Raw genomic sequence first — 23,523 nt, 5'->3', positions numbered from 1 at the left:
TTACAGGGCATACTTTGCTATTGTTAAGAAATGTAGTCACCAACATTAAAAAATAAAGAGACTTCACATAAAAACCCAATATAGGGATGTGGATCCCCGTGTACTGTATGTGGGGTAAGCCCAAGTAACGGTGGCATAACAATGGGGATAACAGTAGAAAGATCCCCAGGGACTTATTGAACTAAATACTGCTCTGAGGGGGAAGGCAAGTGCACCTCACACTGGCGGGGGCTGGAGGTAGTAGAGCTGGAGGTGGGGCCAGGTGGGGGTTGGGGATTGGCCCAGCAGCAGGACAGAGAGCAGCAGCAGCAGCAGGAGGCCCACGACTGGGGCTGGGATTAGTGGGTTCCAAGTGACCCTGGTGGAGAGGTGGAGAGTGTTTAGGGTGGGACTCAGGGAAGCCCCTGGTCTTCCACTGTCTGAATACCTTTCCTCTTTTGGAAACTCATTGGGGGCACACCTGAGCTGATGAAGGGGCAGGCAGAGCTGGCCCCAGGGCCTCCTCCTGATTGGGACCAGCTCCATCACAGGCACCAGGGCTTGCTGAAGTTGGGGCTCGGCAGGGCTGCTGGAGATAAAGAAGGGAAGGGAATCACTACTGGACTTTTTCTCTGCCCCCAAGTCTCCTCCCAGTCCCTGTGGGTCCTGTTACCTCTCAGGAGGGCTTCCTGGGATGTCTCGAGTGTGAGAGTCTCCCAGAGTGATGTGAGTATTGGCCTGGGAGGACAAAGGAGACACATTTGAGACACAGGGTCCTGGATTGGGAGAGGCCCTCAGGTCAGCCAACTGGACATAAGACCACATAGAAGGTAGTGGAACACAGGAGTTAAGTGGGTGAGCTTCTCTGAGACACATTGCTAGGTTAGGTTCCCAGCTCTGCCATCTTCCAGCTGAATGTCCCTTGGCATGTCACCACACCTCTCCATGCCTCACTTTCCCCATCTGCCAGACAAGCACGATGACAGTCCCTACCTCATAGAGTTAATATGGAGACTAAATGAATAAATGCAGTAAAAAATGGGGAGTTTGAGTCTCCATACCTGCCACCTGCCAAAAAAAAGGTGGGGAGAGAGGGGCTCAGAAGACTGTCTGGCACATAGTGAGTGCTCAATAACTGTGTAAGCTATTCAATATCATCATCTCCATTTTCTATTTGATTCTGGAAGTATCTAAGATCCCTGAGGTCAGAGACCCCATCCTCTCAGACACTGGGGCCTAGTGCAATGGGGCACTCATCAGAACCTGTCTTCTGTTTGTGCCAGAACCAGCAGGCACTTGAAGATTAAAGCCCCAAATATTCCTCCAGGGTCCAGGACCAATCCACTTTACCACCTCACCCCCCATGTCTCTCTGGAAGGCCCTCCCCTCTAGAGGTCCCAGCCTCCCCCACCCCCACACCTTTGCTCCATGTATGATGATGATGAAAATAACAATGACAGTAATAAATAAAAACAGAACACAAATCCCAAGCACTATCTTCATCACCACCATTACTGTGCAGGCATATGATGATGTGACCCTAAACCCTCATCCCCATGCTGGGAGCTGGCTAAAGATTATTGTTGTTAGCCATGAGGAAGCTGAGGAGGAGCCCCGGTTGTTGCGGAAGGGAGTGTGGTGTGTGGGGAGGAGTTGGGCTTTGGGGCCAGGCTGCTTGGAGCTAAGCTTCCTCAAGGGCAGTCATCTGGGCCAGTTTGCACCTGAAGACTCCCAAGTGCCCCGACTGACTGTGCCTGACACACAGTCAGTCAGACTCCAGTCCCAGCTCTTGCGTTCCTTAGCTGAGGACAATGGGCTCCTCACTTTTCCTCACCACATTGTTTTTTCCTTTCCTTGCCTGAGAATCAGAACTATAACTTCCACCTCACACTGCCCTTTAAGGATCTGAGGAGCCAGCGTGTGTGGCTCCAGGCAGGGGAGCTGCAGAGGGGTGCTGTGCCCCCAAGGGAGTTCTGAGACTAGCTAGGAGGGCCAGCCTCTTCCCTTCAGTGTGTGGGCGCGTGTGCGTGTGCATTTATGCAATCCGGGGGTGTAGCCACATCTGTGAAGCCTGTGGTATGGCAGTTTCAGTCCTGTGTGTGGTTGGGGGCTCCCCCGGGAACATTCTGGCCGCTCACTGACCTCCAGGCCTCCCCCCACCTCACCATCCACTCTCATTAGTTACAGCAAGGGCCTTGTTATCTCTTGGCCAAACGATTTTTCTTTCTGTTCCCAAGGAGGAGTGGGGGTGTGGGGTGGGGGCTGGAGAGGAGTTGAGACATCAGCCTCTCCAGGCCTGCAGTAGGTGGGGATTGGGGAGGGATGCTGGGGACTGCCTACCGTGACCTGGTTCTCTGCTTCCTCCTCTTTCTCTCTTCTGGGCAACCTGAGGGCCAACAAAGTCACTGCTGCAAGCATCCTCCTCCTCTGCCTGTCCCCTCTGCCTGCTATGGGGCTGGAAGGAACTTTTAAAGCAGGGGTCTTAACACAGATGGGCATCGTGGATGGGCCTGAGGGGGCAGTGTCCTGAACATGTATTTTTTAGGAGAATTTTCACCAAACTCAAAAGAGTCTGTGACTTCAAAAATGGTAAGGGGGTCTGCCTCTTCATCTCAGATTGGCTTTCCCAGTCGCTCCTTTCCCAGCTGTTCCCCCAGCCAGGAATTGAGGCTTCTCACTCTCTCACCCTCCAAAATGACAGAGTCAGAACCTTCTGAGACCCCAGGGCATATGTAGAAGTGCCTCCCCCCACCCCATATACATTCTTGCCCAGTGTGTTGTGTCCTTTTCAATGAGCCTCAGTCTTACTGGGTCTTCTTTGAGGACTGGGATTCCAGCTCAGACTTCCCCACCCATAAAATCCAACTTGAGCTCTGCCCCTATCCCAAATCATTTCTCTTAGGTGTGCCAACGCCAGCCTCTGTCCCTCCTAGGGTCACAGCTCTCTGAGTCTCTGATATGTCTCTCTGGGGACTGAGGCCTCAAGCTGCCCAGACTGAATGCCTCTCATCCACACCACCAGGCACTGCCTTCATTAGGGACCAGGGATCCAGCCCTGCAGCCACCACCACCACCAGCTTCAGACCCAGCACCCTCAGAGACACAGCTGTTTCTTCAACCACCACCCAGTAAGGAATCCAGGCTTGTAGACCCCCAGTCTCTGCCCCAGTCAGACACACAGCTGTCTGATCCCTTGAAACTTCTACTCAGGACCCAGGTAGTTAGTCTCCCAGCCCCTCTCAAGGTCCAAGGCCTCACCCTTGGCCACCTTAGGGTCACAGTATTCACTACCTCCCTCACTCCCAGCTTCCTAACCTGTGGATCATACTGCCCCTGCCCTCTGGAAATTCGGATGGCACATTACCCTCCCTCCCACGCCCTCCTCTTCAGTCCCTGTCCCCTCTTTTCCCAAGTGATGCAGGGGAAGGTCATAGCTCTGGAGCCTTCATCCTGCCCAATTTCAGCTTTCCCCAGACAAGTCCAATTAGAGGCCACGGTAGGCAGCCTCATTAGTTGCCACAGCCAGGGAGCCTGAAAGAGGGGAGAGGGAGAGGAAGGCACCACAGAAAACCAGAGGCCCCAAGGCAGGCCCTGGAGGAGGGTGGACCCAGATATTGTGCTTTCTATATCCTCAGAGGCCTGGACAGAAGCCTCATAGCAATCACATAACAATCACAGGGCTGGGGTCCCATGGCATACAGCTGAATGCTCACACCAGCCCTACCGTGAAGTAATTCAGCTGGGATTTGAACCCATGCTGCCTGATTCCAGAGCCCCAGATAATCTCCCAATTGCCTGGGAGCTCTCCAAGGGCCTGACCTGGGTCTCATTCATCCCAGGGTCCCTGGAGGCATTGGTAGAGGTGTGATCAGTGACAGAATGACTGAGAGACTAAGCTGTCTCTTCTGCCTAACAACCATGTCTTCTTGTCTAGGAGTCTCCTGTACTAACACCATTCCTACAGGGCCCCATTTAGGTATCATCTCCCTGGGAAACCTTCCCTACAGGCAGGGTCAGGTGCCAGATCTCCTCCTGGGTCAGAGGATGTTTCCCACCTAGACCCTGAGATGCTGAAGGCAAGGCTACGTCTGAATCATTTCCTGGTTCATGAGCCCAGAGTCTGCTCAGGGAAGGCATGAATGGATGAATGAATGAGTGGCACACGACTCCCTCAGGGCTCTTTCAGTCCTTGTACTCTAAACATCCATCAATAAAGTGTCACCCTGAGGTAGAGGGATGATTCAGTGAGGAACAAGCTCCTTACCACAGTGATGGCTCCTTTCTTCCTTCTCCAGGGTGTGCTGGCTCTCCCTGTGGAAACAAAAAGGTTATGTCTCCCCTCATTCTTCTCACTCAAAACCCTCTCTCTGGACTCCAGTCATGCCCCCCACACTAACAATGCCCATTCTCTCCTTCTAGTCCTAGACCCCATATACAAGGGTACTTCAAAATATTTGTAAAAAAATAGAATTAGATGATAAAACAAATCTTTCCATAAACTTTTTGAAGTACCCTCATACAACAGGTCTCCTGGGCTGCAACCTGCGTGTGAATTCACCACCTTCCTCTATATCCTGCCGTCCTCTTGTGTCACCCTACTCAAAGATGGCTTGATCATGTCCCCAGGAGCAGAAGCCTGAAACTGGATGGTTGTTCTTGATTCTACCATACTCCCTTCTCCTGCAGGACCCAGGAGTTTGGGTCTCCTAGGCCCCTTGATGTCCCACAAATCTCTCACACTCACCTGGGCCCAAAGGAGCTCAGTGTTTCCCTTCCAAACCTCCCTCTCCTTCCCAGTCGTGGGCCATCCCGGTCTACTCTCTCTTAGTACTCAGGTACCTCTCTGTTTTCTCAGAGACATCTCATCCTTGCCCAAGATCTCAACCACCAACTTGACTCTGTTTTTTAAATAAATTCCCTGAACTCCAGCCTCATGCACCCAACTGCCTCTGATAGTCCACCTGGAAGTTTTTCTGTGGATTTCCCTCAGGATGTCATCTCAACAGGTCACAAGATAAATTCAGTCTTTTCTTCATCTCTTCTCTTTCTATCACCCTGCTCCCACAGACCATCTGTCCCCAGCTGTGTCCCTCCACTCCAGTTCTCTCTGCCTGTCCCTTTTTCTCCATCCCTTTGGTCCTGACCTGGCTTAGGCTTAATCCCCCATTGCCCAGGCCTCCTCACTGGCCTGTCTCCAGTTGCTCCAGAGGAGTCTTTGTAAGCTCAGAGCTGACACTGCCACTCCTTACTCACAGCCCTCCTGTGGTTTTATGGAGAAAAGTACCGTCTCTGAGCTTGACAGGAAATTCCTCTCATGATCTGGCCCTGGCCTCATCTCTCACTAGTCTCCCCCAACCACCCTGCACTCCCTGAGTGTATTATGTAGTTTCATGCCCCTAAGGTCTTGCACAGGCTCTTCCTGCTGCCTGGAAGGCCTTTCTTTCCTTGAACCAATTAACATCTCTCTTTGTTTCTTCAAAATAAACTCCAGTGTCAGTTTCCCTCTGATATTTCCCCCAATCTCCCACCTGACACAGATACCCCTTCTCTGGCTCCCACAGGGCCTGCCCCACCTCTAGCACAATGATCATCCTGCCCTGGGGTGGCCCATTTGCATGATCTCTCCTATCAGGCCTTAAGCATGAGTGACTCAGCTGTATCCCCTGGACCCAGCGCAGGTGGCACCTTGAGGTCTAGGTCAGTCTTCCTCTTGACAGGCCTGTCTCTTGGTGGCATGTGAGAGCTCAAAGCAGGAACTCTAACTTACATTTCATCTGAGGGTTGCAGCTCTGCCCCCCACAAGCTGTGTAACCGTAAACATGTGATCTCTCTCTGAGTCTCAGTTTCCCATGAGGAACAGGATGAGGGATGAGGATGCCTACCTCACAGAGATAGTGGGAGAGTTAAATAAGAAACCAAACAAGCACTTTTGTCAAAGAGAAACACAGAAGCTTCTCTCAACTTGGGGAAAAGGTGATCAGAGAAAGGAGTTCCTCCTTTAAGAATGGCAAACTGCTTTGAAGTCTATAGTTTTTAAGACAATACAGTGTTGTTTACAGAGCTGTTAACAACATTTTCTTTAAAAAAAGAATTCTTAACACTAATGGATTAAAATCTCATTTTTCAGTTGTAAAAAAGATAACTTGTCTCAGTTTCAAATTATGTTGAAACATTGTTCAGGTAATTATGGAAGTCATAAAACAATGGTTATTGCTGAATTCAAGATTTCATAGTGAGGGCTGGTTGGTTAGCTCAGTTGGTTAGAGCACACTGTAACACCAAGGTCAAGGGAACTGGCCAGCCACCAAAAAAAAAAAAGATTTCATAGTGAGCTTGCAAAGCTTTTTTAAAAGGTGCCTCATATTCAAAACATAAATGCTCAATGTGTCCTTATAGTGTTAGAATGAACAACTTATTACCTTCCTACAATAGTACAATTTTAAATAAGGTGATTCTTGACAGTGTCTTCTAAAAAACAAACAAAAAAAACAACAAAAAGCCACAGTGCAATTTATGTGTTTGCTTTGTTCGCTTTTGTTTACCACACTAGCAGGTATAGAGGGCAGGGCAGGGACTGTGTCCTGTCTGGCTTGTGGCTTGGTGTCCAGCACACAGTTGTCCCTCAATCAACATTTGCTCATCGAATGGACAACAAGCAAAGGTGTGAGTGAACCAGCCAGCCAGGTGGCACATGGAGTTCTGGATCCCTTACCCAGCTCCTAGGCTCCTGGGGTCTCAGATCCCCTCCTGTGCTCACCTGTCCCCCAGCTGGGGCTTCAGGTGGAAACTCAGCTTCCTCATCGGTCTCATTGGTAACCTCCTCCCACCGCCACACTCCACACAGAGGACTGGAGAGATCAGCTGCTGCCACTTCTTGTTTCTGGGAGCAGAGAAGTTGTTTCTGAGGTCAGGAAGGGCCAGAGTGAGGTAAAAAAAAGCTGGTGTGAAGCTGGGTGGCATTGGGGAGTGGGTGGAAGCAGTAACAGGGAAGGGTTTGGTGCCAGGACCAAGGATTGGGTTAAGGGCTGACAAGGTTAAGGGCCAAGATGGTTGTGGGGAGAAACAGTGTAGGTATGAATCAGGGCTGGGTCAGAGTTGGGCCTGGCATGGGCCTGGGGCTGACATTGGGTTTGGGACTGGGATCTGAGGTAGGGAGTTAGAGAAGAGCTGATATTTGGTTGGGAGCCTCTTTGGCAGTAATGTGAATTAGGGGGCTCCTCAAGTGGGCCGACTGCCCAGAGCTCTGGGGCCATGGAACAGACTGGGTGTGAGGGTCAGAGTGGGCAGACTTTTGGGGTTTCTGCCTTGTTGGCCTCCAGTGTATCCCAAGGGTGCTAGGCCCACCTGCTGAATGGCCTCAATCTCCAAGCCCAGTGATGGGGGCAGCAGCTTGGTCCACCTCACTCTTCTTGCCTGGGTTCCTTCAGGAAGTCTGGCCACACAGTCAGGAGGGGGAAGACTGCCTCCATGCCTGCCTGCCACTTGTCAGTCAGCCTATGCTGGGGTCCCTGCCCTGCCCATCTTAGGGCTGGAGGCCAGGGTTTCCCTGCCCTTGGGCTCCTTTCCTGCTTCCTCCCACCCTGGAAATTCCACTCACTCATCTGGCCTCTCATGGGTCTGACTCAGCTGCTGTTCCAAGCGTGATATCTCCAGCCTCAGTTCCTGCAAAGGAGGCAGCGGGAGGATACCTGACTCTCCATTTACCTATTCCCTCCATTGCTGGGCTCCTCTTCCAAGGTCCTCGCCACTTTCTGGACTTCTTTGGGCTTCCCAGACGTGTCGCCAAGGGACAAGGGGAAGAAAGCAGTGACAGAAACATGGGAAGCCAAAGAGAGACAGAGAGCAACAGGAACCCAAAAGGTAAACCACAGCCAGGGAAATAAAGAGAAAGAAGGCAGAGGCAGACACATTGAAAAATGAGAGACAGACTCACAGAGAGGCAAGAGGAACATGGAGTGTAGGATATTCATAAAGACCAGAGCCAAACAGAAGAGTCACCTAGGCACATCTAGGAACACAGACAGAGGCAAGAACCCCAGTGAGCCCAGCAGAGAAACAGAAAGATAAGGAGGGGAGAAGCAGTGAGAAGACACCCACAGAGAATGAAACTGAATGGAAGACAGAGATATACAAAGAGGGAGAAAGGAAGGGAGAAAAAGTGAAGAGGAAAAGAGACAGAGAAGGACAGATGTACAATCATACAGTAGAGATGGAAGAAGTGAGATGTGGAGACTCTAAAAAAGATCAACAGAGACAAAAAGAGTCACAGGAAGGAGAGGCAGAAATCCCAGAGATGGCAAAGGAGAAGTGGTGAGGGCCATGCCAGGCAGAGGGCCGCTGGGGGCGGTCAGGGCAGCCGAGTTACCTGGGTTGTCGTTCTGTACTCCTCCAAGGTCTTGGCCAGGCTCTCTGCATGGCGAGTGCGCTGGGGAATCCCAGAGCTGACTGAGACTAGGCCCAGCCCCCCAAAGACACCAAGTCTGGTGGTTGTGGGGGTTGGCTCAGGGTTGAGGGGCAGGGTGAGGGTTGAGGGAGAGCACCAGGCAGAGGGCTTCCAGATCCTGCGGGGTCATGCTTGTGACTCTGAGGAAGCCCTCTGAACTCTGACCTCTCTGGGTTGCTTATCCAGAGACCAGACCCAGGCAGGACTTCCCTTTCCAGGAAGGGACTGGGGTAGGAGACTAGAGCAGCTGCACACAAAAAGCAGATCTGCTTCCCTCCCCACTCCCCTTACCTCAGAGAGGATGGTGTCCCGTTGGCAAATGAGGCGTTCACACTCATACAGCTGCCGCTGCCAAGGAAGGAGCGTCCATCTGTCTGGCCTCCCAGGACTCCCCTTGGCCCTGCCCTCCCTCCGGCCTGCCCCCTCTGCCTCTCCTAAATCTCTGGGGATGTCCCTGGGCATCAGCAGCATGGAAGAAGATTTCAGCTGAACTGCCTAGGTGGCCCTCGGAGCCTGATAGCTTGATCAAAGACCCCTGCTCTCACCAGGCCTTGGTAGCTGACACTATAAAAATGGCACTGGGGATGGTGGGAAGTTGTCAGGCACTAGGGAGGGGTGGCACCTTCAAAGTGTTCTTCTCCATTGCCAGCTCCTCACTCCTCCTCTTTACTCTATCCCGTTCGGCCAGCAGCTTCCCGTTCTGGAAGAAGAAAAGGCTGGTCATGTTCACTTCAGCAAACGGTGATGTTAATACTAACAGTTAGGGCTGGCCGGTTAGCTCATTGATTAGAGCATGGTATTATAATACCAAGATCGACTGGGATCCCCATACTGACCCTCCACTCCAAACAAAAACAAAAACACCCCCAAATTAACAGCTGACATTTGCCACACACATGATGCGTGCCAAGCTGTGTGTCAGGCCTCATGCTAAGCACTTTGTTTTAGCCTATTTAATTTCTCCAACCATCCTAGTGAGACCTTGGCTATAATTTCCATGTGCGTGGCTCCCCTATCTATAAATATGGAGATAAAATAGTTCCTACTTCATGGGGTTGTTGTGAGGCTTAGATGAGCTAATAATAATTGCTAATACCTACAAAGCACTTTGCTGGATTATTTCTTTTCTTTTCTTTTTTTTTGTGACCGGTAAGGGGATCGCAACCCTTGGCTTGGTGTCGTCTGCACTGCGCTCAGCCAGTGAGCGCACCGGCCATCCCTATGTAGGATCCGAACCTGCGGCTGCGGGCGCTCCCAGCACCCCACTCTCCCGAGTGAGACACTGGTTTGGCCCTGCTGGATTATTTCTTATCCACCATTTTAAACAAAAAGGCAGCTCAGGCACAGAGAGGTTGAACAATTAGCCCTAGGTCACACAGGTGGTAATTCGTGCAAATACATGGTAATGAATGTTAAAGAGCACAAAGCACTTAGAACAGTTCCAGCAGTGCCTAGCATATATACCAAATGTTTGATAAATGTTAAATACATATATAACATACATATTTACATAAATATTTTTAAAAATTTGTATTATGAATTTTTTAAAGTACACAAAAGTAAAAAGAACAGTATAATTGAAGCCCCATCATCCATATTATCTACCACCCAGCTTCAATAATTATAAGCATTTTCCCAGTTTTGTTTCTTCTCTCTCCTTCAGATTTTTTGTTTTGTTTAACTAGATTACTTTAAAGCAAATCCCAGGCATCATGTTATTTCACCTGTAGCTAGTCCAGCATTTATCTCCTACGTGAGGATTTGTTTCCTTTAGCAAACCCACAATACCATTATCGCCCTTAACAAAATTAACAATAATTCCTTAGCATCGTCTCATACCCAGTTTGTGCTCTTCTTTCATTTTGTCTCAAATGTGTTTTTACATTTAGTTTGTTTGAATGAAGATCCAGACAAGGTCCACCACTGCTTTTGGTTAAAATGTCTCATTTCTTTTAATCTAACAGTAATTGCTCCCCCACCCCACCCTACTCTGCTACTTTTTAGGACCTTCATTTGTGGAAGAAACCAGGTCATTTGTCCTGTAGAATTGGTGCATTTGGATTTGACCAACTGTATTCTTGTTCTGTGCGGTGACATTCACTACGTTTTTCCGTCCTCATTTATTTCCTATATACTGGTGTGTAGATCTAGGGCCTTGTCCAGACTCTTGTTCAATTTTTTTTTTCTGTTGTTGTTGTTGTTCGATTTTTTGGTGAGAAGACTTCATAGGTGGTGTGCCATTCAGGAGGAATGCCACGTCTGGCTATCTTACTGTTAATAGCATCATCATCCCCAATTTTACAGAGGAAATTGAAGAATAGAGAGGCTAACTTGGCCAACATCACATGGTGAGTAATTGGACTCAAACCTAGATCTGTGTGATTCCAAATCCTGTGTTTATAACCCTCAGACTCTCTTCTGAGCCAGACACAGCCCTGGGTAAGAATGGGGACACAAAAGAAACAAAGAGCTCATAGACTAGAGGTGGAGAAGCAGAAGCAGATGATAATGACAATTAGAGGTATAGAAGCAGATGTTACCATGTGAGGAAGGCTCTGATGAGGCCTAGGGCACCATGGAAGCACAGTTGAGAGTCTTCCTGAGGGGGTAGTGCTTAGACTTCAAGGGTGAGGAGAGTTATCTGGGAAAACAATGGGGCCAGGAGAAGCCATCCCACGCCAGCTACAAAATGGGACCTGAGAATAAAATGGCTCAAATTCTAGTCTAAAGTTTCTGGTCACCAAAAGCCTAGCAAGTTGCACTGAGTTTCAAGTGAGGCAGTCACTGGCGGAATGCATTTTGGGGCTTGGGGGCAGTCCAGAGTTTCCTTTTACCATACCCTTCCTCTGAGCGCCCCAGGGGATACCAAGGCTAGCTCCTCCCTCTCTCCATCTGGCTCATCTCCAAGTCTTCCATCAGCCACCATCCCTCTCTCAGTCTCAGCGGGCCTGGGCTGCCAGGTGAAGGGCGGAGGAAGGATGGGCCAGGAGTGCTGTGTTGACATCTGTCCATCTGGTAGGGATTCGCATGCCAGATCCTGGACCACTCAGCAAGGAACCTGATTGGCTAACTCAGCTGCTACCTCCCTCTGCAGTTACCTGAGCCAGCTCTGTAAGTTCTCCATAGGATGGCTGCCTGGACGTTTAGAGTATCTGTGTCTTGATACTCCAGCATTATTCTACTGTAACTTGAGGACTCAATCTATAGATGCTCTGTAGGCAGCTTTCCCCTGGGGAGGGGAAAGGTGGAGGAGGGAACCAAGAATAGCTTCAGTTTATTGAGTGCCTAGGATGTCCCAGGCACTGCTCGAGGCACATCAACTGGCAGCGAGCCTTGCAGGAATGGAGGAGGCAGGGAACCACTGGTTGCCATTCACCCTGCTTATTCCTTCTGCTTTCTTTGGGGATCCACTCTCCACATCTCAGGGCAGACGGGTCCCAGCCCCAGTCCTGGATGTGAATCAAGATGGAAATCTGGGCAGATTAGGGAGACTCTCAGCTGGTTAGCAGCCATTCTCACTCCTCAATTCTTCACCTTGCATTCTAGAGGATGAAAAAGGTCAGATATTCTCCCAGCCTCCCTTGCAGCCGGGGTTTTATGTGATCTAGTTTCAGTCTGTGAGATGTATGAGAGGTCTGCTGGGGTGGAGTGAGGGGCTGCTGGAAAAGCTTTTCCTTCTGATGAAAAGAGAGACATGAGAGGAGCATCCGCCCCCTCACCCCACTTTGTCCTGCTTTGAATGAAAACATGAGGTCAGATGGCCAGCCTGTGGCTCACTTGGGAGAGTGTGGTGCTGATAAAACCAAGGCCATGTGTTTGGATCTCTATATAGGGATGGCCGGTTGGCTCACTTGGAAAGCGTCGTGCTGACAACACCAAGTCAAGAGTTAAGATCCCCTTACCGGTCATCTTTAAAAAAAAAAAAGAAAACGTGAGGTCAGGAGCTGATGCAGCCATTTATGATCACATGGCCACAGGCAGACAAGCCAGTGAGTCACCAAACTTAACCCAAAGACCACTTCCTTCAAAACCTCTTGTTAAGGAAACGAGTGTCCTGCAATTGAAGCTGCCATTTCTTCAGTGTTCTCTTCCTTGGAACTGAAAGTTTTATGGGCCCATCACTGGCCACTTTACCCATGCTAGGGAGTAGTTTGGCTATAATGGTTGGATGCCAATGAGCTTTAAGCAGGGAGGTTCTGCCAGGGGGCTTTAGGGAAAGTTTTTCCTCATTCTTAAAAAGAGATGTTCTGGAAGAAACCATCACATCCTGTCCGTATTTCATGTCTCACACTGCAGCAGCCACCCAGCTGTGAGATTCCCATTGCCCCAAGGGGGGGAATTTTCATGGAAGAGCTAGACAATAGCAGAAAAGTTTTGGATTTCAATGTAAAAGACATAGTGCTGGTGTAGGACAAAGAGATTTGGGGGGAATACGTGATCTGCCTGGAATGGGCAGAGATCCTTACAGCTGGGGGAGGGGTGTAGGAGAGTCAGAGAAGAGAGCAACATACTGAAAATGGGCCCTGAGCCATCCCCAAGCCCCAGGTCAGCTGTGAGGGGAGGAGGGGATGGATGCAGTAGAATCACAGAGCCCCTGGGAAGTCTGGAAGTCTGAGAAAGGCACTGTACTCCCTTCCCAGCTGTCTCAGAATCACCAGTGTGTGCGATTATCAATAGAGTAGAGATGGCTCTTGTGAGGAGTCAAGGCAGACAGGGCCCAGTTAGGTCCTTATGTGCTTTCATAGGAAAGCAGCCAAACCTCCTCCATGGCCCTGGAAATGACTGAGTGAGGGCTCCAGCCCAGATAAGGGAGTGCCACCAGCAGACGCAAGGAGGAATGCACATCCAGAGATTCAAAGGCAATGCAGGCTTCTCCATGGATGCCAGCACGCAGCAATGACAAAGGCTGGGAAGTGGATGGGACAAAGAACATCAGTGTTGTGAACAGCAGACAGGACAGACATTGAGTGAGGATGGGATGCCTCTTGGAGCACTAGGATCCTGCAATTTAGATGCTACCTTGAGGTAGGGTGGTGACAAGTTTCATTGTCAACTGAGGACTTTTAGTTTCAACCAGAAGTACTAGGTAGACCCAGAAAGAAGTAGGATGAAGTTTTCTGTCACAGATCGAATGGGGCTTGAATTAAACATGAGGTTGAACTGGGTCTCTTCATATGATGTGCTAGTCCCTGGGCAAAATGCTGTCATTAATCCCCACAACAACCCTACTGAACAGATACCCTTCTCTCCAGTTCTTAGAGCATAAAACTCAGGCTTAGAAAGGAGAAGTTGTATACCTAAAGGTTGCCTGTCATATAAGTGGTAGAGATGGGATCTGAACTAAGGTTGACTTCAAAGCCTATGTCCTTTTCGCCATGAAAAATACTAATATATATATATACACACACACATATATACACATACACACATATATATACACACACACACATACAGATATACATATATATGTATATTTCTTGGGCCTGGAGGGTCTTTATTAGGTGATCCTTTAGTCTCAGTCTCTGCCAGGAACTGAGGATGGGGGGTAACCCCACTCCCTCCAGGTCTTCCCAGACTTGCTGTCTCAGAAGAAGAAGGCAGGAAGCCAGTTGTCCTCTAAAGCACAACTTGGGAAACTAGGCCAGCTCTGGGGCTATCTAGGTTAGAACCGAGATCCTGCATCCCCAGTCCTCCAGCTCCCCAGCCCCTGCTGTACTTCCAGCCTGAAGGGGAGGGGCTGGGGCAATCTTGGCCAAAGCCTCTCCACACAACCCTGCTCTTGGTGCACCATTCACTGCCCTGGGCTATTCATCATCTCTGCTCCCACATATTCACCTCAACTCTCCAAAAGCAAGCTCTATGCTCAGCCCCATCAGGTCTTTAGTCTTGGGGAAGAGTGAAGGAGGAAACCCACCAGGACAGAGTGCTCCTGACTGAGTAGCTTCAAGCAGCCTCTCCTTTCTGCTGCCCACTGAATGCTGGCCCCTTATCTTTCACCCTCCCTAGATAGTAAGGTGGGGTGGCCTCAGACTGCCCCCCGCCTCCTTCTCTTACTGGCATTCCACTCTGTTCACAAGGTGCAGTGACTGTGGGGCTTGTGGACACAGGAACCCCCATTGGCATACAGGCCAGACTGCCTGCCTCCCTAGGTGGGGCCTGCTCCCTGCCCTGGAAGCTAGACAGAGGGAGACAGAAATCAGAAGTGGGGTGACTTGAGTATGCAGCCCCTGCGGCAGTAGAAGGACAGTACAAACCCTGACCCTGCTACTCATTGCAAGCCATTCTGGGCCCCGCTTCTGTAAGAGGCCCCATGGCTGGCTCCAGTGCCTCCCAGCCCCTGCAGAGAAATGAAAAGAGGATGGGTGGTCCTTGAAGAGGGGAATAGTCTGTAGAAAACCACCCAGACACCTGGTATTACCCAACTGTTTTCCTAGGGTCTGGAGGGTCCAAACTCCTGGCCCTAAACACCTCACATCTTGGGCGAGGAAAAAGGGCCCCTTCTGCTCTTTCTTCCCCTCAAAGGTCCAGGAACCACTCCAGTGAAATACAGACACCCATGCCTACCACCTGTCCCTGGGGACAGTAGGGGGTTGGAGAAAAAGTACTGATATAAACAACACTAGTTAACTTTTAGTGAGCATGTCCTATGTGTCCTACCTTATGTCCAAGACTTTACGAGAATCCTCTAGTTTAAATCTCACACAACACAACAAGGGAGATGCCATTGTTTTGCCCACAATTATAGGTGAGCACACAGGTGCAGAGAGGGGAGGGACTGGCATATGCTTACAGAGGTGGCCTCAGCATGAACCCAGGAAAGCTGGCCCCATGCCCCACTCTCTTGTCAACTGTAGTAGTTCTCACATGGTGTGATAATGACCTCAGGGATATTCATACACTATTGGGATTCTGAGGTCTCCCCCAGCAGGCTGAGGTTATTTGATTGCAGGCTGCTGGGGTGTTGGGATCAGCATGGGTAGGGCCAGGAAGACCCTGAGGACTGGGGAAGGGGTGAAGATGGGCTTTGGGCCTTAACTCACCTCCTCCTGCAGAGTCTTCATCTCAGCCACCAAACGCTGCTGCTCCTTTTCCTGACCAACCCCAGAGAGAGGACAAAAGCTTCATTTCCAGCTTCCTTGCCCCATATTTCTCTTTCTCCCACCCCTGGAAACACACCCAGGCCCTGGATCATTGAAGAACAGGGCTGGGGGAACACGTCCAGGGAGCCCTAATGGCTCCTGTGGTCTCTTTTGTTATAAGAGGAATGGCAGATAGGCCTGAAAAAGTCTGGGGCTAGCAGGACCTGGAGAGTGAGGGAGGAAGCCAGGTGACCTCTGACCTTTCCCTTTCCAGTCAGGCTCTGTTGCTTTGACTCCAGGAAAGAGGGAAGGGAGTGGCACCTTAGTTCCCGAGCCAGAACTCACCATCTGCCGGGCCTGGGCCAGAAGGCTGCGATTCTGTTCCTCCAGGCTCTTAGCCAGAGTCTTCAGGTCCTCCAGCTCCTCATCCATGGCCTTGGCAAACTGCAGAGCCTGCTGGGTACTGAAGGGGGTGGTAGGGGCAGATGGGCCACGAGAGAGAGAAAGAGAGAGAGAGAGAGAGAGAGAGAGAAAGGCAGAGATGCAGAGGGAAGGTAATAGAGACCCAAGAGAGAAGGACAGAGACCCAGTTTCAACCTAAAAGACTGAGGAGGTGAGACAGAAACCTAGAAAGAGTAGGAGAGACTAAAACAGGGGGACTATGACAGACATGAAGAATGACAGAGCACAGGGAAAGGAAAAGGCCAGTGATATGGAGAACTAGAGAGAGAAGAAGAAGAGAGTCTGGACATTAGAAAGAAAGATAAACAGACTAAAACAGACAGATTGAGAGGCAAGAACCAGAGAGAAACACAAAAGAGAAAGATGAAAGACAGGAGAGAAGGAGAAAAAGACAGGTGCAGAGTTAAAGACACAGAACAGGAGATGTAAGCAAAAGAGTGCGAGGCTAGGGGGCTGTGAGGAGGGAGGCGGGGGTGCTGGGGAGGGTGGGTGAGGAGGCGCAGCCACCTTCGAAGCTGCTTGCGCAGCGCCAAGATCTCCTCCCCGAGGCGTGCTGACCCCTCCTCTGCTGTCTCCACACTCCGCTGGAGTTTGGCATTCTCTTCAGCCAGACGTCGGTTGCTGAGCTCCTGGTCCTCCAGGCGGCTCAGCAGGTCAGCTGTGGCAGGCCTGGGGGTAGGGAAGGGGCCATGGTCACTGCCCACTGCCCCGTCTCCTTTCACCAGGTGGAGGTATGTGCTGGTGGTGGGGAGATATGGCTCCTCTGGAGAGAGAGAAACAGAAGAGAGACTCTTCTGCTCTCCTTGAGCTATAAGCAAAACCTCTATCCTTCACCCACTTCCCCCAAGGACCCTTAGCCCTACCCAGGCCTCAGCAGGATGGAGGGCACAGGGCTGGGGTGGGAAGGGAAGGGAGGGGTCTGAAGATAGGTACAGCTCAGGTCTGGGGTCTTCGCCTCCGAAGCTCTCCAGGTTGGCTGGCTCCTCAGCTTCTGGGCGTGCTGGAGGGAAACAGATGAAGGTGTTGGGCTTCTTGGTGGCCTTAAATGTCAGTGTATCCCTGGGCTCTAGGCTTGGTCCTCCTCTGGCCTCCACCCCCTCACTTTTGCTCTCTGTGGGCTCCCAGGACTGCAGTAACACCCATTGTAAAGGCCTCTTGCTCATTTCTACCTTGAGTTCAGGCAGATCTCCCAGGTAACCTCCCGACTGCCCATATTCTTTACACCCAACACTGGGCAGCACCTCAACTCCCCCAAACCCATTTCTTTTCCCAGTTTTCCCACCATCCACCCAGCCACTGGGCTGACCTGGCTCCCTCACTCCTCCTCACCCCAGTCTATCAGAGAGCCCAGGCCTGTCTCCCCTATCCTGACTCCCTCTGCTTTACCCCTCCTCATTGTGCCGAGGCCTTGACCTGGCTCAGGCCTCGCCCTTTCCCCCGGGACCCTCACCACAGCCTCCTCTCCAGCCTCCAGTCTCTGCCTCCTGTCCTTCTCCTATTTGGCCCCACAGCTGGCCTGTCCCTCCTCTGTTCACAGATCTCCCCTGGCCCCCAAGCCTTAGGGAGGAGGTTCAGTAGAATGTCAAAAAAGCTGCATTGTTTGTTTTTGTTTTGTTTTTGTAAAGCTGGAGAAATATAACATGACCACTTTTTTATGGAGCACTTCCTATGTGTAAGGTTCTGGGGATATGATGGTGTGCAAACCAACCAATCAAACACCAGGGCAGGTGACTCACCAGATAATCAGATTTCCTCCGCAGCCACGTACTCAAAGGAAAGGCATGTAAGTGTGTGAATGAGCGTGGAGAGCAAGGGACTTTAGCGTGTGGCATCCAGGGCTTCCCCTTTGCTGAGGTGTGAAGGATGAAGGAAGGTTTGGAAAGTTTAGGTTGGGAAAATAACCTGAGCAAAGGCCCGCGGTAGGCAGGCATGTGGCACATTCTAAGAACAAGGCCAGTGGGCCTGGGAATGCAGGGATAGAGAGTAAGGAGGAGGTGGCTCAATGACAATACGGAGGTGGGCAGGGCCTTGGAAGCCTCTATAATTGGGCTGGTGTTAGGAGGAGGAGTTAGAAACAATCCCCTCAGAAAAACAAAAACAACAAAAACCAAAAGCTCGGAGAAGAATGGGGGGTGGTGTGGTGAAGTGGGCAGTCATGGAAGCATCTAGAAAACCAAACTCACAACTGAAGCTAGAGCAAAGGTCCCCAGGTCCCACCCTATTCCTTGCTCTACCCCAGGTGGGAAGTACCCCCACTGTCTGACCCTGGGCCTGCCTGCTTCATTCTATATATAGCAATCTCACCAGATGGCAGTTGCTGGGAGGTCAGGGCTCCCTCGAAGGCGGTCTCTTCTTCCAGCTCTAATCCCCTGTATCAAAGGGATGAGGCTTAGAGCCCCCGCTGCAGCTACCCTGCAATCCTGACCAGCTATAGGCAGGGGGATTGTGGTGGGAGGAGGGGACCAGATCAGGTGAGAGCAGGCACTGTGGGGAGTAAGGTGAGGCCAGATGGCAAGTGCCTGGGGCCAGATGGAAAAGCAGGAGGGGCAAGGACTGGGTTTGGTAAAGAGACCAGGAGGGGCCTCTGTCAGCCTCCCAAAAGCTCTCCCCTTCTCCAGACCCCTTTTATTTCTGCCTCCCAGACCCCCTCTGCCTCCTCATCCAAGGGATTTTGTCCTCAGACCCTACCCACCCCATGTCTTTACTTTTTTCTCTTCCTCAGCCTCATTCTAATCACAGAAGGTCTCTGGGCCTAAAGGGTGTTGACTGCAGTAAGCAGGTATGAGGTTAGATCTTAGGACAGACTTCCCAGGGGAGGGTGGATTTGGGGAGACTTACCCATGCAGCTGACAGGCAGTGATCCAGTCCCGCATGACAGCCAGGAAGGTGTCTAAGTCCACAGTGGCTTGAGGGCCCTCTCCATTGGGGTCCAGGCTTTGGGCCAATGTTTGGAGGCGTGCATCCTGGGGGCCCTGGCCGGTCACAGCCTCCAGGTAGGCCAGCACGTGGGCCACAGCCACAGTGCCTGAGATAGAGCACGCTGTGAGGGAGTCTGGGGCAGGTGGGGGTGGGGGTTGTGGACAGGAGGAGGCTTGGGAACAGGACATCACTGGCTAGGCTGGTGGCCCCTGCCCCATGGTCTCATAGAGTCACCTTGGGCAAGTCACTTCCCCTCCACTGAGTTAACTTTTTCACCTCAAAATGGGGCCCAGTCACCTCCACCTCACAGTGTGGACCAAAGAGGAGAGAGATGAGAGACAGCACAACCTGTGCCCCACCAGGCCCATGGTGGCTGCCTCTCTCCCCACTCCCCGGCCCCCAAAGCCCTGCCCTCTTCTGTCAATGTCCCTCAAGGTTTCCTTATCCTGAAAGGCCTCCACCTCCTTATTTACTTCCTTCCTGAAGCTGCCCACAAACACCCACTTTGTTTCTGCAGGACCCCCCAAGAAGGGGCCTTACCCCAGCCCTCTCCTATGCCTCCCCCCATCTGACCCACCCCCAATGCTCCCCCCGCTCCCTGTCCTGCCCCTCCCACCTGTCCTCTGAGGGTCACAAGCTTCGAACGTAGAGTTAAGTATTTGCTCCTCTAAGCTGAGCAGCGTCCCCAGGCTCGCCTCCTCAGGCTGCTCCCAGAGGTACACTGAGGAGACAAGAGGGCCCAGCCCACCAGTGAGAAGGATGAGTGACCCCAGGTCCTCAGCTTCCTGGGCTCCACAGAAGGGAGGAAGTTCACTTGGAGCTGCCTGGAGTTGGGGCTGGGGTGAAAGAGCAGGCAGCTTCGGGTAGGGGAAGCAATATGAGGATCTTTGAGTCACTCTCTCCAGTCTGGGCCTCATCTTTCAGGCCAGGAAGTCCCCCCTGCTATCTAACCCTTTGTGTCCAATTGGCTGCCCCAATAACAAATGCTTTGAGATCACTCCTCCTCTCTTCTCCAGCCTCCCAGAGGGGTAAGGGGTGGGAGAGGGCAAAGAAGAGAGGATGCTGGGAGAAGCTGAGGGTGAAGAGGGACCCAGGAGCCAGGAACAATCCAATAATGCACGGGCAGCCTGGATCGATCCTGCCCGCGCATCTCCGGTCTCCCAGCCCACCCCTGGGACCAGGTCTCTCTCCTCCCCTCATCCCCAAGGCAAGGCTGGCGTCATTACAGGCCATGGCCAGGGGCCAAGACACAGAGGTATGGGGCAATCCAGGCAGGGTGGGCTGTGGGAGAGTGGTTAGGAGCTGGACTGGTGTGTCAGACCGACCTGGGCTGTACATCTACCAGCAAGTCACTGCTCCTTTTGTACCATTAGTTTCCCTACTGGTAAGATGGGGTGGGTAGAGTGATCCCTCTCACTAGGGCTGGGAGGGTTAGCTCTGTGCATGTGAAGAACACACATACACACACACACAAAATATGTGTCCCAGGGTCTGCTTGTTCACTGCTGTAGCCACATAGTAGGTACTCGGTAAATGCTCCAGGTAAATGTGTCCCAGGATCTGTTTGTTCACTGCCTGCACATAGTAGGTACTCAGTCAATGCTCCATGTTATACGAGGGGATCTTCTAATCCAGGAGCCACTGGGCTGGCTCAGTGTGTCTCCCAGGATTGGCAGTGACCTTCTAGGTTCCATACCCTGGCCTTGGACAGCCGGGTGCAGCAGCTTACTGAGGACAGGCTGCAGGGTCAGGTAGACCCAGAGGGCAACACAGGCTGGGCCTCTGATGAGTGGTGGCACATGGGGCAAGGGACTCAACCTCTCTGAGCCTCAGTTTCTTCTCTGGAAAATGGCAGTGGTGCTACCTCCCTCCAAGGGAAGAAATGAGATAAAAGCTGGAAAGTCCTGGCATAAGGCCTGGCACGTGGTGGAGACTCAGTAATAGAATCAAACATTTACTGAACGTTCAGTAGGTGCCAGGCCTCTTCTGAGTGCTTTTCATAAGCCATGGGCGGCTGCTATTATTAAACTCACTTTAGAGATGAGAAGACTGAGGCATAGCAAAGTTAGGAACTTGCCCCAGGTCAGCTATTCAACATATGAGTACCCTTTCTCACCCCTCTAACTCTTCTTTGTAGTAATTTGCCCCCCCTCTGGCTTGAACCCAAGCTCCTAGTTTGGCCCTTGAGAAGAGGAGCAGGAACCCACAGGCAGGGGAGACCAGGGCTTTAGCTGTAATCTGGTTTCCTCCTCTCATTGTCTTCCCCAGTTATGGACAAGGACCCTGAAGTTCAGAGTCACTCACCCCGGGCTGCTCACCAAAGACAGCCAAGTTGGGAGTCCAACCCAGGATGGTCTGGCTCCAGATCACACGTGTCTGCAGTCCCTTCCCAGGGACCCCTCAGGAAGTTGTCACTCTACTTCTCTCCTGTTCTCTTTCCTTTGTTTTCTTCCTTAGTGTCCTCATCTCTCTCTGTCCCTAACTCTTTTCTACTTTTCTCTCTGGCTCTTTCTCTCCATCTTTCTCCCAATCTCTGCCTGCCCCATGTCCTGCCTCTCTGTCTCCATATCCCTTGCCCCTTTTTCTTCCCTCTCTCTGTCTGTGTGCTTCTCTTGCCATATCTTGGCGACTCTCTGTTCCCTGAGCCTTCTCTTTCCTTCCTCTGCTGCCACTCTGTCTCTTTTCCCTTTGCCTTCCTCTGTCTCCATTTCTCCTTTTGGATGTGTCCCTCCTTTTCCTTCAGGAGCCTCCCAGAGCTGGCCCAGCCCTTCCCACGAGTTCCTGATGGCTGAACGCCCTCTGCTGGTGCAGGAGTTTAGATGTCTGTCACTAAATGAGCAACCTGCCCCTCTGGTTCCTGCACTTCAGTGTCTGCTGCTGACCTGCCTTTCTGGAAAGCCTCCTGAGGCCAGAGTCTGGGCCTGGGGTCTATAGAAAAGATGCTGGCTGTGCTGATGGATACCTGGAAGCCACTAAGAAAGGGGCCCTGCATATCCCATCAGACTGGGCCCTCCTAAGGGTGGAAGACTCCTCCCCCATCAGGCTGTGCTCTCCCACTTAGCAGATGAGTTTCAGAGAGGCAACCCCAGTGTCTTCCTCCAGAAGCTGGATTTCATACCCATGTGGTCTGCATCCATACATTCACTCAACAACAGTAGTTGAGTTCCTACTATGTGTCAGGCATTGCCCTCGGGAAGCACCAACCAATAAAGCAGCCACTGGCTACATGTGGCTCTTGAGCACTTGAATTGGGACAAGTGCCAATTGAGATTCTCTGTTAGTGTAAAGTATACACTAGATCTTGAAGACTTAGCATAAAAAAAGAATATCTCAACACACTTTTATATTGGTTATATGCTGAAAGGATAATAATTTTTTTTTTTTTAAAGATGACCGGTAAGGGGATCTTAACCCTTGACTTGGTGTTGTCAGCACCACACTCTCCCGAGTGAGTTAACCGGCCTTCCCTACATAGGGATCCGAACCCGCGGCCTTGGTGTTATCAGCACAACACTCTCCCAAGTGAGCCACAGGCCGGCCCTTAATTTGGTATATTATAAGGTTAAATAAAATCCATTATTACACTTCATTTCACCTGTTTCTTTTTTCTTCTAAAAAATTAAAAATTACATATGTGAGGGCTGGCCTGTGGCTCACCCGGGAGAGTGTGGTACTGAGAACACCAAGGACCTGGGTTTGGATCCTATATAGGGATGGCTGGTTGGCTCACTGGTTGAGCGTGGTGCTCACAACACCAAGCCAAGGGTTAAGATCCCCTCACCGGTCATCTTTAAAAAAAAAAAAGAAATTGCTTATGTGGCTTGTTTTATACTTCCATGGGCCAGCACTGCTCAAGAGATGATGAATACCAGAGTGAATACAACAGATGCTGCCTTGGGGAGCTCATGCTGTAATGGGGGAGACAAACTAAAGCGATGACAGATGTCAGTGCTATGAAGACAAGTGAAGCAGGGAAGGGGAGAGAGTGTCACAGGTGGCTGTTCTACATAAAGTAAGAGGTGCCATCCTGGCGTCGATCTGAACGGAGGGAGGTGTGAGCCTGAGGGTGACTGGGGAAGGACGTTCCAGGCAGAGGTACAGTGCACGTGAAAGCTTCTGCTCTCACGCAGTCTGGCCTCTTCAGAACAAATAAAATAAAGGGTAGACAGGTGGGCGGGCACACATTAGGCACTTGATCCACCATAGCTCTCTCCCTCTCACCCTGAACCCACACAGAGGTTTGGCCACCCCTAAGGCCCTAAGTCCCAGCCTGGTGCCCATTCACCCATAGCTCCCTCCCCATCCTCCCATAGGGTAAACAGGGGCCCAGCACCTACTTTCTGCAGCAGAGCCACCTGCCTGGCCTTCTGGCAGGTCCATGGGCCACCCTCACTGCTCTGCAGCTGCCAGCGAAGCTACTGGCCTCTCTCTATCACTGGGAAGGACTGGAAGGGGACTGGCTCCAAAAGCTCCTGGAAGGACAAGCAAGGGAACAACTGTCTCAGACCAGCCACCTGTGATAGGTGCCCGCCAACCCCATCTATGCTCTGGGCTGCTCTGGGTTCTCAGAACCTGTTTGTCACCCCCCACTTCGACTTGATCAGCTCCTGCTCAGACCTGTTTTATGGACTGGAGGGGTTG

General features: G+C 51.3%; 1 protein-coding gene across 1 annotated transcript; it reads right to left on the bottom strand.

The window, feature by feature from the left end:
- Window positions 1-216: 216 nt before the first annotated feature.
- On the bottom strand, window positions 217-23,262 carry KASH5 (KASH domain containing 5). Its single transcript, XM_063091845.1, has 20 exons — window positions 23,220-23,262; window positions 19,499-19,603; window positions 18,802-18,988; window positions 18,268-18,332; window positions 16,897-16,963; window positions 16,471-16,632; window positions 15,847-15,964; window positions 15,463-15,513; window positions 9,045-9,122; window positions 8,714-8,770; window positions 8,345-8,404; window positions 7,577-7,641; window positions 7,324-7,411; window positions 6,737-6,859; window positions 4,941-4,952; window positions 4,244-4,290; window positions 2,320-2,365; window positions 653-717; window positions 461-565; window positions 217-358 (listed from the first exon to the last, which is right to left on the bottom strand). The coding sequence occupies exons 1-20, from the start codon at window positions 23,260-23,262 to the stop codon at window positions 217-219; spliced, it is 1,686 nt and encodes a 561-aa protein (XP_062947915.1).
- Between the last annotated feature and the right edge of the window lie 261 nt (window positions 23,263-23,523).

Source organism: Cynocephalus volans, chromosome 3 (genome assembly GCF_027409185.1).
Source record: "Cynocephalus volans isolate mCynVol1 chromosome 3, mCynVol1.pri, whole genome shotgun sequence".
Classification (NCBI taxonomy): Eukaryota; Metazoa; Chordata; class Mammalia; order Dermoptera; family Cynocephalidae; genus Cynocephalus; species Cynocephalus volans.
Note: the sequence above shows the minus strand (reverse complement) of the source record. Positions and strands in the feature narration are given on the sequence as shown.